Source organism: Drosophila sechellia, chromosome 2R (assembly GCF_004382195.2).
Source record: "Drosophila sechellia strain sech25 chromosome 2R, ASM438219v1, whole genome shotgun sequence".
Lineage (NCBI taxonomy): Eukaryota > Metazoa > Arthropoda > Insecta > Diptera > Drosophilidae > Drosophila > Drosophila sechellia.
In genome coordinates, this window is record NC_045950.1 from 10,812,579 (window position 1) to 10,827,378 (window position 14,800).

Consider the following 14,800-nt stretch of genomic DNA (forward strand, 5'->3'; position numbering starts at 1 on the left):
ATAAACCAGACGACACTATAAACAACAAGGGAACGAATGAAGTTTATGGCCCGAAGATGTATAGCTCGTAATGCCCATTTAATTACTCATATGAGAGAGAGAGAGCAAGAGAGAGAGCCTATACTTTCCGTTGAGCTTTAAAATCAAAACATCAAAAATTGGAATTCCAGGATAAGAATGAGCTGTGTGGTGGCAGGTCCTTTCCCTCTTATTTATATTGAACAACTCTATCCAATTTCTCGTTTTGCGCTGAGACCAGCACATCGCGCATAAGCACGTACAAATCGCATTTCTTAGGCTCCATCCTTCCGCTTTTCCGCTTCCTGCTTATCCTTTTTTATTTGGCCCTGCATGTGGGCCAGGCTTTGGTTGTTTAGCTGTCAGATTTACTTGTCTCACTGGGTCGTCTGAATATCCTGCAAGCTGTGGGAGTGTGTGTGTGCGTCTGTGTGCTATAAATCGACAGCTAAATCTGCAAAAACATTGATAAGACAAGCGACACGCCAATGCGGCCAAAGGCATTTTCCAACCCAAACCAAAGACCCCACTGATTTAACCCAAAATACCAAAACGAACCGAAAATGTTTAGCCAACTTGCTGCGAAATTGCTTTTCGATTTATTTTCCTTACGTATGTAGATGCCCATATATATCCGTGTATACATATGCATGTCTGACAAATCGGTGGAGAGGTGGTAAGGCATTGTGACAAATTAGTCTGTGGGCATTTGTGCCAGGTTGCTGTGCTAGCACAAATTATGAGATCCTTATCCCAATCTCAACGATTGAGTAATCACTGGAGTGGGACACACAATGTTTGACCCATTTTGGCTGGGGCACTGGGCCAATTTGGCTATGGAATTGCTTGTTTGAACGAATATTTATAAAAATGAAAAAGCGCAAAATATTTGCCCGAAAATTGATGCTGCATATCTGCTGAAATTCCAATTAGGCGCAAATTCGAAATAATATACAGCCAGCATCTTAATAAAACGTACGAATATAAAAGCATTAAATACGTTTCAATTTAAATTTAAAGAGCTTGTGCTGTTAAATTATTGCTATATTTGATATATAGATATATTGATTAAAAACCATAATTGTATTATCAAAGTTTATGGTCATAGTTTATGGTTTCTAGATAAACAATCCTACATCAACTAGCATTTATTTGTTAGGTTAATAGTCTTAAGAAAAACAAAAACTTAAGAACAATCGTAATGGTGTCATATGGAGCACTCACCTAATGTCTTGGTCCACTGGGCGGTGGGTCGCCAGTCGGGATAGTGCTTGGGGAAGAGCTCCCGGGTCCAGTAGGTGTGCAGGACGACCTTGTAGACGGCCAGGCGGTCCAGGGTGCAGCCCGTCTGCGGGGCGGGCTGGGTGGCAGGGGGCGTGGCCAGCGAGGCAGTCGGATTCAGATTGGGAACGGGACTGGGATCATCGGTGTAGTAGTAATTACGATTCAGATTGGAATTGGAATTCAGATTGCCGTGCTCGGCGGCAAACTTGATGTTGTTGTCCCTGGACTCGCGTTCGTCCGGCTGATTTTCGACACTGTATGCGTATATGGATGGGTTCGAGATGAAGGAGGCGCCATAAGCACTAACGGCAGTCGCTTTCAAGGATATGGAGCCGAGAGCCAGAAGGATACACAGCAGCCAGTGGGCCGGAAAGTCTGTTTTCGGTGTCGCTCCCATTTCGTCAAATGTTGCGTGCTAATTCGCTTGCCTTCTGGCGGCTATTTTTGTTTTGATATAATTTATATTTCTCGCTCTTTACTTTTCTTTTCTCCTATTTTTTTTTTTTTGTATTTTGTTTGCCGCTTACACTTCACATTTGCCTTCGGGGGCCGTCGCTTAAAAATAAACGCACACACACACTCGCGGCATTCACATATTTATTTTTGGTTTCTCCAACTTTGTACGCTCTGCGTTTTCTTCACTTTTTGGACTTTTGGCGCGCAGCAAGCTCAATAAATTCGATATGGGTGCGAGTGGAGCAAAAACTTGCCACAGATTCTGAACAACCGCCCGCGTTGAGAGTTCGTCGCGGACTGAGCAAATGTTGCGGCAGGCAATGAAAACATGGCCCATGGGAGAGAGCACAACGGTGGAGCACTGCAGAAATTGCGAGAGAGAGAGAGAGTGTGCGGAACTGCGGGAGAAAATTAACCATCCTTTGGCAGAGAGAGAGTAAAGAAATTTCCGTGTTGGGGAAATTCTTATCGTCCAACTGTTGTTGAGGCGGAGAAAAAGGAAAGAAACAGCCTGTTGAGCTCCCAGCTAACTGTTGTTGCAAGAGGAATTTTTTTTAGTGCCACTAGGTTGATGTTAAGTTTTATGTTAACTTTTACGGTTCTGTTAACATAAAAATTATGAAAAAACTGATAAATTATTTAGATTTCATTAAAATGTAGTTTTAAGCGTCTATATAAACAAAAGAGCATTTGAGTATGATAACATTACTATTATTACTCTATCTACGGTCATATTTAAGATATATTTATATAGATATAGAATATTTTTTTAATGTAATAATTAAAAATAGTTCTGTGCTTCATGATTTATTTGATTGTTGATGGATTTCAACCTTCACTTATGCAGTTCAATGACAGAAACTCGAAAATCCCCTATGAGACTGCGAATTTGACTGCCGCCGAACACTTGACTTTTCCCCAGATGAGCGTTAGTTGAACTCCCATTGTTGGCTTAACCCCCAACTGCGATTAACCCCCTGTGATTACCGTGGCTTGTGTGGTGCTTTTCCGCACCACTCCGCTGCTGTTGCTATTGTTGTTATTGCTCTTGTTGCTGGTGATTTCCACAGGCTTAGTCGCATTTATTGCACATTTCCTTTCTGCCAGTTCTGAATGTCAGCGTTAATGAGGCGAGCTTATGCGAATGACGACTATTTACGTGAACGTGTGTGTGTGTGTGTGCACACATCTATCTCAATCTGCGACTATCAACGAGCATGTGTGTGTGTGTTCGACAGCTCGACTTTTACCATTGTGCTCGAACAATGAGAACAATTTCCGATTAAAACCAATTGAAGCTCTTTAATTGCTACAATTCAATTAAACAACACGCTAATGGTAACACAACGGCCACAACTATCGATTTATTTAGTATGGGGGTGGTCAGCGGTCCGGCATTCTTTCAGAACTCCACTTGAACTCAGTGCCGGTAATTGCCATTGACATGTGCCCCCGGTGGCAATTACACCCCCCTGGATCCATTGACCCATTCCATTGACGGGGAAGTGCAGTCTTCAGGTGGGAGCTTCCCGAAACTTGGGCACACACAATTATGTTGCACTTAAATGAGTTGTACGTGTCCTGACCGAATGTCCGTGTCCTGTGTCCTTTATAGATCGTGTCCTGCGATATGCTTGAGTACTTCTCGGCACTCGAAGAAAGTAAATTTATTTTTATCAATCTTGTATATAATAATATATATTCGTTATTCAACTGTATTTAACGATAGCTATGAACAGCAGTCCACGTAGTGACGAAGCGCACTGGGAGCATGTGCGAAGGCGACCGCTGTATGTTATCACAGTTAATAAAGTTGACTGCTCCTGGTTTTTCCCAGTCTATGTAAATTGTGCGTGCGTGAAATTTATTGCAGTTAATAATAATTGTCCATTCTACTTGAACGACGACCACAACGATAATGTGTAGCCCCAACCACAACTTGCGGTCAATTATAACCGGACAGTCCGCCATTTGTCTTAGACATGGTCACTACCAGGTTGTTCAGCTGTCCTTTGGGCCTTTTTATGGGGCTTTAAACGCCGGGCCATTAGTTAAGTGCGTCATACACAAATACACAAGCCCTAATGGAATCTATTCAAATGAGGTGCTAATGCTCGTTTTGTGTAATGTTTATGACCCAATGAAGGAGAGTTACAATTGTCGACTTCGATTTACGGTAATTATATATATTTAGAAATTTGTTTAAAAAAATTGTCTTGTATAATATAGTATTTACATATTTATTTGTAAAATTATTTTTAATGAAAAAACAAATAAATTTTATAATGAGACAAACATAAATGATTTTATTTTATGCGAAAATCATGATAAATATTTGATATTTGGGCTTAAATATGAAATAATCAACCTATTTAACTAAATTAACAAAAATAATCTAAGAGCTCTATAAACTATAATTAATATATAGGTTTTCAATAATGTCGGCATTAACTACTGATGTTTAGAAAACAATGGGAAATTCTCTCCACTGCACAGCGCATGAATTTTCTTCCTCTCATTTTCCTCACTGTCTCTCTCTCTCTCTCGCTCTGGTTTTCCCCGGTTTTTAGTTTCGCTCTCACTTCCACCCACCTGAACAGACAAGATATTTATGTTTGTTTGTCGGCAAAATACGGATATAATCCATTCAGCCAAAGTAAAATCCCAAATACATGAACCAAAAGGGACAGCCGATGGATTGGCAGGAAAATGTGGAAATGCGGACCCAAAAATTTTATACGCTCGCCTCATGAGCCAGCGAATGGCAAAAATTCCTAATAAAGTTGGCATTTGGCAAACAGACACGTAGACGTGCAGACAAACAGGATCCGTAGACCCGATGCCACCATATGTATGCAATTTTCCTGAACCCCCGAAATTTTCCTGCCCAACCTCACCTGTTCCGCTGTCGCTTGTATTGAAAGCCGAACACAAAGCAACCAAAATGCCAGCCAGCAGCGACTGTTGATGCATCTGGCGTACGTCGGATGCACTTCCTCCTGGAAATCGTGGATGCTTTGGTGGCACATTTGCATAAAAACTATGCATGCATTGCACATATATTCTTATTTATCGCAACAAATCCACTACATAGAAAGAACGCACACGAATGCCATTGGAAAATCAAAATACTTCGAAGGTCTCGTTGAAACATTGATCAATGCATTTGCATGTTGCATGCTGCGTGTTGCAACTGGCTTCTGATTTCTGGGCCACTTTGCAATCTGGCCACCAACAATCATCCGACTTTTGACTCAATTCCTGCCTGGCATTTCGAACAGCTCGGCGTTTTGGTATCCATGACAGATGCTCACTCAAAATGCATCTGACACACTGCATGCCCATTCTCAAACTGCATTGGTTTGGTAAATTAGCTATTTTTGCCTAACGGAATGTATGAAAATTACATTTAAGAACGGTAGCTTTTGATTAATGAAATATTTTCGTCATGTAGGTAATTTATCAGAAATGTGGTGAAAATTATGTGGTAAAAGGGGGAAGTGACCGAGTTCATTAAAAATGCTTTGGCAACCGTTTCAATTCCACAAATCATTCGCTCTTAAGTCACATAATCCAGTGCAACGCCAAAAATTTGTCAGTTTCCGAGGGCTTAGCGCATACTTTATGGTCCAAAATATACATAGATATTATACAAATAACATACATATAAATAAATAATATTTACCCATGTCTTTGTTATGCTACGCTGGTTAAATATTTTTGCTAACATTTTTATGATGACGGAACACATTTAATTTGATTTTTAGTATGCTGATGATGCAACACTTACTTTTGCAGCAAACTGAAATCCATTGATATATTACAATCGAATGCAAATTAAATGGAATAACATTTAGTTTCGGTCAGTCGATCTGTGGCTACATTTTATTATCTGTCTGTGCAAAAATCCATTGCGAATCAATTAAAAATACATATTTGTATAAGCAGCGAGCTGTGCGCTGTTATTTTTTTTTTTTTGCTATTGTCTGGCCACGAATTATATAATTTCAATTAGGTTTTGGTTTGGCCCTCGCCCTGGCGTTTGTGACACTGAAAATGCATTTCGAATTTGGCAGTAATTATGCGGTGATTGCAATTGGCCCGATTTAAGCGTCCAGTTGGCTTTTGTCATCGCTCTGATTCAATTAATTTTGCACGCGGCATAATGAGGCGAACAAAGGAAGCCAAAAGTTGCCCCCCATTGGCCATTGGGTTTGTATTGTTGGGCTCCCAATAATTGATTATAAACGAGTGGAAATTGTTTTGTTGCTTAGTTTGGATCTCTATGCACACGGACTTATCTGCGGTTGGGTGGTTCAGCGTTTCTAGAATCATAACTTATTCAACACGAAAATGCAACATTCAAGTATGAATTTCTATGGAATAATAGAAGTGTAGAATCATCGAATGTTTGCAACAAACAGTAGGCAATAACGAAGTTAGTTACAGTTACTGAAAGACTATTTTGTTTAAGGTGCTTAGTATTCCGTTTTAAGTCTTTGAAAGTACAATACTTGCGTAGATGGGCGGTGTTTCCTGGACAAAGAGTGCACTTCTACGCCCTGCTCCAACTTTTTATGGCCTGAAACGCCCACTTGGCCACCGCCACCCACTTTGGGGCAACTTTCTGACTGCGCTTAATTAAAGCGCAGGGTCACGTAGCCACTGTCTAATCCAATCCGGTACCCGCACTCCTGGCCAAATTGTTGTTACTGCCTGTCACTTTGGCAATTCCTTGGCTCATGCCCGATGGCATTTGACTACTTTGTGTGAAAAAAAAAGGAAATGGTGGAAACTGATAGTGAGGGGTAGGTTGGGGAAAATGTGGAAAACGAAAAGCTAATTTGGGTGCTCCGCTCTGCATTCGCCTGCCTGCCATTCGGTTCCAGTCGTTGGCGTTTTTGCTGCGGACGTCTGTGTCAAAGTGCATGCCAAATGGAGAATTGCATTTCCAAACATTTGCGCAACATTAATTGCATAAATTTCGGGTGGCGTAAGGGGGGTTGGAAACATTTAAAGAGCCAAGGAAAAGTCATTAAAATGTAGTCCCAGCCACGCACCCTTGACTTCCCACGCCTTCGTATTTTGCCTTTCAGCTGCTCCAACCAGTTTTTCCACCGCCTATTTTCCAAACCGCCTGTCTGTCATAATTTTATGCCTAACTGTGTCAGCTTCTGGCTTTCTTTCTGCTTTCCTGCGCTCGCCAAGTGCTCATGCATAACGCATTTTTGCGCATCTGAAAAGTGTGCTATGAAAATGTAACTCAAACCTGTTGCCACGCCCACTGTCTCTTAAATCAGTCGTCATTTCATTAAAATTCACGTCCTGCAGGAGCAACGGGGACGGCATTCCTTTGCCATTTAACGCGGCTTTTAATGCACTGCTCCTTTTTGCCAACGCGCCAGGATATTAAATTCAGCGTTATTAAAACGATTCCCAGGCTCTTCATTATGGTCGAAGAATTTAATGTCCTTGTGGTAAAGTTTTTCACCGAATTTATACTCACTTTTTGCAGAGTTTTTTAATAAAATAGTATCAACTATCAGCCAGATAAGTATGTAAAAAATTATAAATAAAAAAATGTTTTTTTTAACTGTATAACAATGGGTTTATATTCATAGACTTAGTTTTTTGCTTTTGTGATATTAAAATTATATCTGTAAGTTAAAACTTTATGTATAACAGAAGAAAGTAACTTTCTTTTTATTATTCAGACCTGTACATTTCCGCAATCGTCCTTTTTGCTGAAACTCAACTGTGAAAGCGAAAACAAATAGAAAAGCGATTTTTCTTGCACTTATTACGTTCGTGTGACACATACGCCAACAATTTTCGGGGCATCCGCACATTTTTCCGATTTTCACCGAAAGTAATTCGGCGGAATGAACGCACTCACACGGTAATTTTCAATAAATAGTTCCAAATCATTTTGCAACTTTCTGGGGCACCGCCTGCCACTGATGCCGAGCACGTGACTTCCGGCGAAAGTCGGGGACAATGAAAAGGATATTCCGGCATTTTGCAGTTCCTTCGGCACGCATTTCATCGCATTTGCCACTGACAGGGGCCGATTGGTTGGCAAAACAACATTTATTATTAGAGCCACGCAGTGTGCTCCTTTTGGCCATGTTTTTCATCCGTTCCTGCTGTTTCCGAGCTGTTTGCTCGAAAACGCTCACACATCCTTCTCTCGAATCCTTCGGCAAATGAATGGTCCGGCATATTGGTAGACTTAGGCCGTGGGCTGCTCGAGAAACGGGCTAAGTGCTGAAACAACAATCGAGTTGGCAGAAAAAAAACATTAGCAACTACCACAACTACGGCAGCAATTAGCCTGTCAGGCAATTAAAATGCAAAAATTGCCGTTGACACAGGCCGAGAAGGAAGAAAGAGCCGAGGGAGGAAGGAAAAGGCGGTGAAAATGGGGAAAACCTGGCAACGGAAGGCAAGGAAAGCCCAAGGACTGGCATAGTGGATGCGAATTTCGCTAAAAACAGCAATAAATTTAATTTTTAAATATTAATAAAGGTTAACACAACTGTTGGTTGCTTTTATGAAATATTAAAGCAGACAAAAGAAGGCGTAGCTTTACTAAAAATGGAAATTTTAATACAAAAAACGTTTTTAAGAATACAAATTTTGAAAGTTGACATAATAATAATATAATATAATGATAATATTTAAACTTATTCGTTAGCTAACTTATATATGTGGCATTTGCATTTTTGGTCACTGTTCGCATGCGACATGTGGCAGGTGGAAAGGAAGGCCAAATAAGAAAGAGAGGACGAAAGGACAGAGACGGAAAGATGCGAAGGGGCTGCCGCCTGTGCGCTCAATTTACTTGTCGCCCCACATAATTCCAAGGAATTTCGTATAACCCACGGAAGACTGGGAACGCCGAAAGAGAAGGAACTTGGGCTCCCAAATCGGGCTAAATATAAAGTGCATACACAAAAATATCTGCGAGATTGCACAGAAACAACAACTTGGAAAATTGCTAATTACGCGATTGCCGTGATTTTGCCATGGCATATTTCAAGATGCTTTTCCTGCAGTTGTCGCTGCTTGTAATCAAAACGGTCCTTGGGTGGAAAATTTTGGGGGGACGAATTGAAAATATGGCAAATATTTAATAAGCGCTGCAGCTACAAATTACACGAAAATATTTGGCTGCTCAACAAGTAGGATTTTAATATTTTTAAACATTTTCCAGGAGGCTTTTTCTTCTTTGATGTGCGAGAAAAGCGAATAAACTCAACTGAAAACTGAAAATTCATTTAATTCATGTTAGTAAATATATTTTATGAAGTATTTCCCATTTTTACTAGAATATTATATTATATTATATTTTTAAGTGATTTATAGTTAATCTTATTCTTACAGTGAACTAGTAAAGTGAACTTTTTCCGCTAAATCGGACTGCCACTGTGGCAGCGCCTTAAAGCGCCACATTCACCCCCACACAAAAGACAAAATAAAAACTGAAAATAAGCAAAATAAGAGCGACAACTCATTTAGTTCTATAGAATCATGCCTCAGTTGACGTGAATCACTCACTCAAATACTCGAGACAACAACGACGAAGCGCGGAAAACTATTTTCGCCCCGGCCAGCGGAGGAAAATGCTGCATCAAGACCAAGGCCTATTAGCCAAGACTCGGCGAAATGGGCGGCGTGGAAGGAGCGGGCGTGGCAGTGGAAATTCTTTCTCCCCTCCAGCTGACTCTCAAGTTGTCACTTAAGAAGGTCTAAGTGCAGTTCTGTGTGGTGAAGATGGCACGGCAAAGCCAAAGGCAAAATGCGCGGAAAAAGCAAAGAGCGCAGAAAATGAAAATGAAAACTTTTCTGAATTGCTCATTAGACACGCTAGTTTTTTATGTTATGAGGGGGAAAAAATGAAAAACTGGCAGCTTGCTTCTTTTAAAAAAAATCTACAACAGCAAATGGTGCATATATACATACATATGTATTTTTACTACAAAGTACATGAACAGGAAAATGAGTAGTTAGGGATTGAATCTGTCATGTTGAGTGTCTGTCGCCTACAATAAGTTCAAAGCAGGAAGATGAGTGTGTGGCACCAGAATCATCAATGTCAAGGAGCTAACAGCAAATGGGCCATTAAAAATAATAACAAAAGCATTGCACTGTAGTAGATATTTCTTAAAAAGCAACATGTGTCTATACAAATAACATGCAATTTGTAAAATTAACTTGAAAACACTATCTGTGGCGTGTGAAGAACATAATCAGTTTCAGCACGTTACAAATACATTCCCTAATAAATCAAACAATTGAAATGTCAGACGACCAAGCAAATGGTTTTCATTTCACTGCCAGCATTTGCAACCTTCTAACTACCAAAAAAAAAGAGAGAAACATACTTTCAATTTTGGATTGCATGTCAAGGTTCTTATGGTGCAACAAGCCAGGCGAAAAGTGCCGCCCACAACACCCACTTCATAAGGCAGCGGATATATTGTGAATATGTACATATATATTACGTATTTCGTATTTCAGTCTTTATTGCACTAGGGATTTTATATACAATTTTATTTATATTTATATTTTTATTTCGCTGCGCCCGCAATTGTGCCATGCACTTGAATGTCGAGCGGGGCAAGTCCCGCAGCTCGTTGAGTTTTTCTATCTGGGCAGCATCGGCATTGTCGCTCTGCCGCTTTGATGTTGCAAGTCTGAAGGCAAAAAAAAAAATAAGGGAAATTCAACAACTGGGTTAATGGCACAAACACTCTGTTCATCTTCTTCTTTTGTTGCTGCTGGTTTTATTATTTTGTTGTTATTTTGTTGAACAAATCCCCGTGCCATGTCTCAGCAGGCAAAACGACACCCACGTGGCGGAAAAATCAGAGGCTGGGAACGCAGGAAGTTTTCCCCGGCATGTGCGTTGCTCGGATGCCCTCCAAAAAACATTTATCATGTTCAAATTTTCCATGTTTTTTCCCCTAACATGACAACAAATATTAAATTTCATGTTTTGTCAGGCGCAACCGAGAAAGTGACAGAGTAAGTCGCTGATGTGGAGAAAGTGGAACGAAGATACATACATACATCGCCCAGCAGGAGTTTCCTGCTTATAAGGAACTAGGTGCCAGCATATTGTCAAATTCCAGGCACAATATCACATGAAATCTACAAAAAAAATAAATAACTTACTCCAATACCCTAATAACTTAAATACTAACCAATTCATAAATCTGCACTTTAAAGTATTCCCAGAAGCACCAAAAATAGCCAAGCTATAGAATGTGCCTAATTTCGTTGATTAATTATAATTAACCCACGTTGTCACAGAACTTGGAAATATTTATAGAACTTAGAATTGAATTCACTTTAAAAGGGAGAATAGAAATAAAATTTGTTTATGCTGAAACTTTCTTCTGCATCTAAATGTTCTGTTTAAGTAAATTGTAATTTATTGTAAATCCATAATATCTTGTAGATACATATTTTAATTTCAGGTAAGAGAAATGCAAGTCCCGCTGAAAAAAAAAAATGACATTTTCAAATTGACAGTTAATAAAGTGGCGACAAGTTGCCGCCTGGGTGGTTCCTTCTCCTTGGATGGTTGGGGTGGCACAAAGGAGAAAATGTCCTGGTAAAAACAAGGAAGTGAAAAGTGGCAACTGTGGCGTTGACAACTTGACCCAATGTATGTGACAACTGGCCGAGAAAAGTTTCAAATTTCAGGTTACGTGGGTCTGAAATTAAAAAGTATCCAATGTTGTCAATACAACCGAATTCGCTTTCTTTTTTCGAAGGTGTGAGCCTGGCCCAAAGGCCATAAATATTTAAGTAACAAATTGAAAATGAATAGAAAAGTTGATTGCGGAATGGAAAAATTAAATTTAAGTAAAACTGAGTATGCATTAAAGTTCGAGTTAGTATACGTAAATACTTGTTACCCCTTTGTGAATCACTTATGGAGCGCGGCAAAGAAAATGTAGCATTAAAAGAGCATAAATAATGTCATATTACAGTGAATAATTACAGTTGTCAGCTTAGTGGGTATATTTCCAACCGCTTCAACACAAAAAGGGCAATTAAAGCTGAAAAGGCAAACGACAAACAGGAGGCGACAGGAGCCGCAGAAAGAGACAGGGAGTATAGGGTAGAGAGAGAGGCAGCGATGAGGTCCTTGATAATTATGGCATGCAGAAGTGTTTCTCCAGTTTTGGCCGAGAGTGTAACCCAATATAAATGCCATTTATCATGGTGCGTGTGTAGAGAGCGGATAGGTCCTTTGGATAGTGGAAAGTGGAGATCCTGTGCGGTTGACTGTTGCTAATAAATTACAGCATGCTGTGGACATGTGCCGCCAGAAATGGCCAGGAAATGGGGGAGGACTACAAGGTCCTGTCCCGTCCTGTCCTGCCGCTGACAGTTTTAAATTGCAAAAGCGTTGGCGGTTGCTGCTGGTCCTTGGGCCAGCTAATTAAGCCAAAACTAACATTTGGCAAATGCATCTGCGGCGCAGATGGCTGTCATAATTTGCACTTCTTACCGGCTTTTTAATTGGCCGGAAAATACGGGGCCCGAAAAATACACGATTCGAATTAGCTGGCTAACAAATGGCCCATCAAAATCCAATTTGTTATTTATGGACTCGGTTGAGGGTCCTTTGAACTGCCCCCGCCACTTGACACTTGGCATCCCTGTGAGTTATTTATTTATTTATTTGCACACTCAAGGCAAACAAAAAACTGAAATCTGGGCTCATTTTTCATTTGCCAGCCTCTTGAATTACGCCAATTATGTCCTGACAGCCTCAAGTTTGCCCTCTCAACGCAGGACGCGTGTTTGTTTGAGTGCGTGCGGCAGTTTGCCAAAAAGGAGCAAAAGGGAAAACCTCTACGCAGGTCCTGTTGCCAAGGAGCCGCTCTAATCTTTGGGCTCCTTGAAATCGAAATGCGCTTTGACGGCGAAATGCTTTGAGTTCAAGAGTTTTTTTTTATTACATTATTATTGCTTGGCACCATAGGTAGTTACCTATTGAGAAGCCCATTGGCAAAACTTTTTGGGGATTTCAAATCGGAAAACATAATCGTCTTATTGTTGCGTGATATCGTTTAAATATATTTGTATATATTTGATTTCGTTGGATAATGGTTGTTTTGATAATTCTGCGTATTTAAATTTGCTCAAGTTATAAAACTCAAATTTAAAGACGATTTCCTAAGCTTAAAAAACTTCAGTTGGCTGACATTTTTCTGAAATTTAACCAACGCAAGCACAAGTTCTTACTAATAAAACCTCATTACTACTTGACTAGTTGGTACAGAGAATGCATTTTTCATGCAACAATTTCCGGTTCTTGCATTTTCCACAGCTCCTCGTTTTTTTTTTTTTTTTTTTGCTGAGAGGCGCATAGAAGGGTGCTAAAGTACTAACTATTTCCGGGGATTAGATAACACATTTTATTGGCCAAAGTCCACTTGAGTGAAGGACAAGCCAAAGGATGCAATTCTCAAGACTCGGTTCACTTCAAAAGCGGTTTTCATCGTGGAAAATCTGAAGTCCCCTTCTACGTGCATTCAACAATTTTTATGACATTTTCTGCACAGTTGCAAGCGGAAAAAATAAATTATAAAAATTGTTTGCCTTTTTGCAGCTGCTCCGCAGGCAACAGAAGTGCTCAATTTGATCAGCTCCTCTTGCTTGGCCAAATAAATTTGTGCTTAGATTTGTTTGCTCAGCTCAAAAGAAAAGTCGGTGGGGAGAGGAGAGTAGAGAAAATGAAAGGCTAGGAGAAAATGGAAAAACACATTTGGCATTAAGAAAGTTGAGCTGCAGACAGATGACAATTTGATACACTCGGGGGCTAATTAAATTTGCATTAGAGCTGCGCGTTTGGCCGCGAACAACCACGTAACATATGAATAAATTATTCAAATTCCCAACAAGCTTTTCACTACACACACACCCATTTTGCCGCGAAAAGTTTGCGCATTAGCCAAACTGTCGAGTGAACTTTGTCGTCGGCAAATGTAATTTATCAGAGCGGAAGTAAGTAAATCAAAAACAATTTAAAGCCCGTCAGCCGGCATCATTAGCAGCCGCCTCTGTATCGAAGGACGAGTGGGCGGGGCACCTGTCAGGCGGTAGGCTTTAACTTAATTAGCCAGCGACTAAGCCAAATAGAAATACTCGCCGACAAAAGTCACTCAGCGGCAGAGATTCCCACCAACGAAAAACTCCAGTTGGGCCAAAGCACACGGCTCAACTCGGAAAACTTCTACACAAGAGTTAATGAAATTTTCAAAATTTTCCAACACGCAGCCGACGGAACCTCAAAAGCAATTAATCACCTGCATTAAAGCGCGTTAGCTGTCGACATCTGAGACTCACATATACCCCCAGCAAAAGTTTGGCTCGTACACTGTCAAAAAATGTGGTTTGAAAACATAAAAATAAAAAAAAAACAATATGTTACTTGAACTTAGCAGCAGTTGCAATGGCTTTATAACTCTGGAGCAAGTGCAACTTCTTACAAGAATGCAACCAGCTCCTTTTTAGTTTTATGGCAGCAAAGGAGCTCAATCGATTTCCAATGCTGCCTATTTTCTTTTGTTGAGTGTACAATGATGTTTGCCACCCACAGAGCACAAGCTCTCCAATTTCCTCCCTACTCTGGCCAAAGTCCTTTGTGTTATTGTTTACTTTGGAGAGCGCCAGCCGGCAGCAATTGTGTTTGCTTTTTTGGTAGTTAATCCTATTAATTAACTGGTCTCTTCCGCTCTTCCACTCTCGAACTAATAAGGTGAGAGTCCTTGGCAGGTGAAAGGCGAGAGTGGCCCTCCGGTCGAGTGGCCACTGTGATTAATGGTTTTAAAGGGTTTTTTCGCCGACAATAGTTTGGGTCCTTTGGTTTCGAGTGTCAAGATTGATGGCAAAAAACCAAAATAATTTATTAAAATCCTTAAATAAAGTGGTTAACTGAACATGGTGCTTTTTGTTAGTGGACTATAAATCAGGCAATTTAATCCTTTACTTAAATAGCTTTACTTTTAAGTACAAA

The 14,800-nt window shown here is 40.2% G+C and overlaps 1 protein-coding gene across 1 annotated transcript in view; it reads right to left on the bottom strand.

Moving 5' to 3' along the window:
* LOC6609191 overlaps window positions 1–2,059 on the bottom strand; it is a 43,011-nt gene extending 40,952 nt beyond the window's left edge. Inside the window, exon 1 of the mRNA XM_002033846.2 lies at window positions 1,243–2,059. Coding sequence (XP_002033882.1) covers window positions 1,243–1,699 — 457 coding nt within the window. The 5' untranslated portion in view covers window positions 1,700–2,059. The remainder of the gene's footprint in view (window positions 1–1,242) is intronic.
* Between the last annotated feature and the right edge of the window lie 12,741 nt (window positions 2,060–14,800).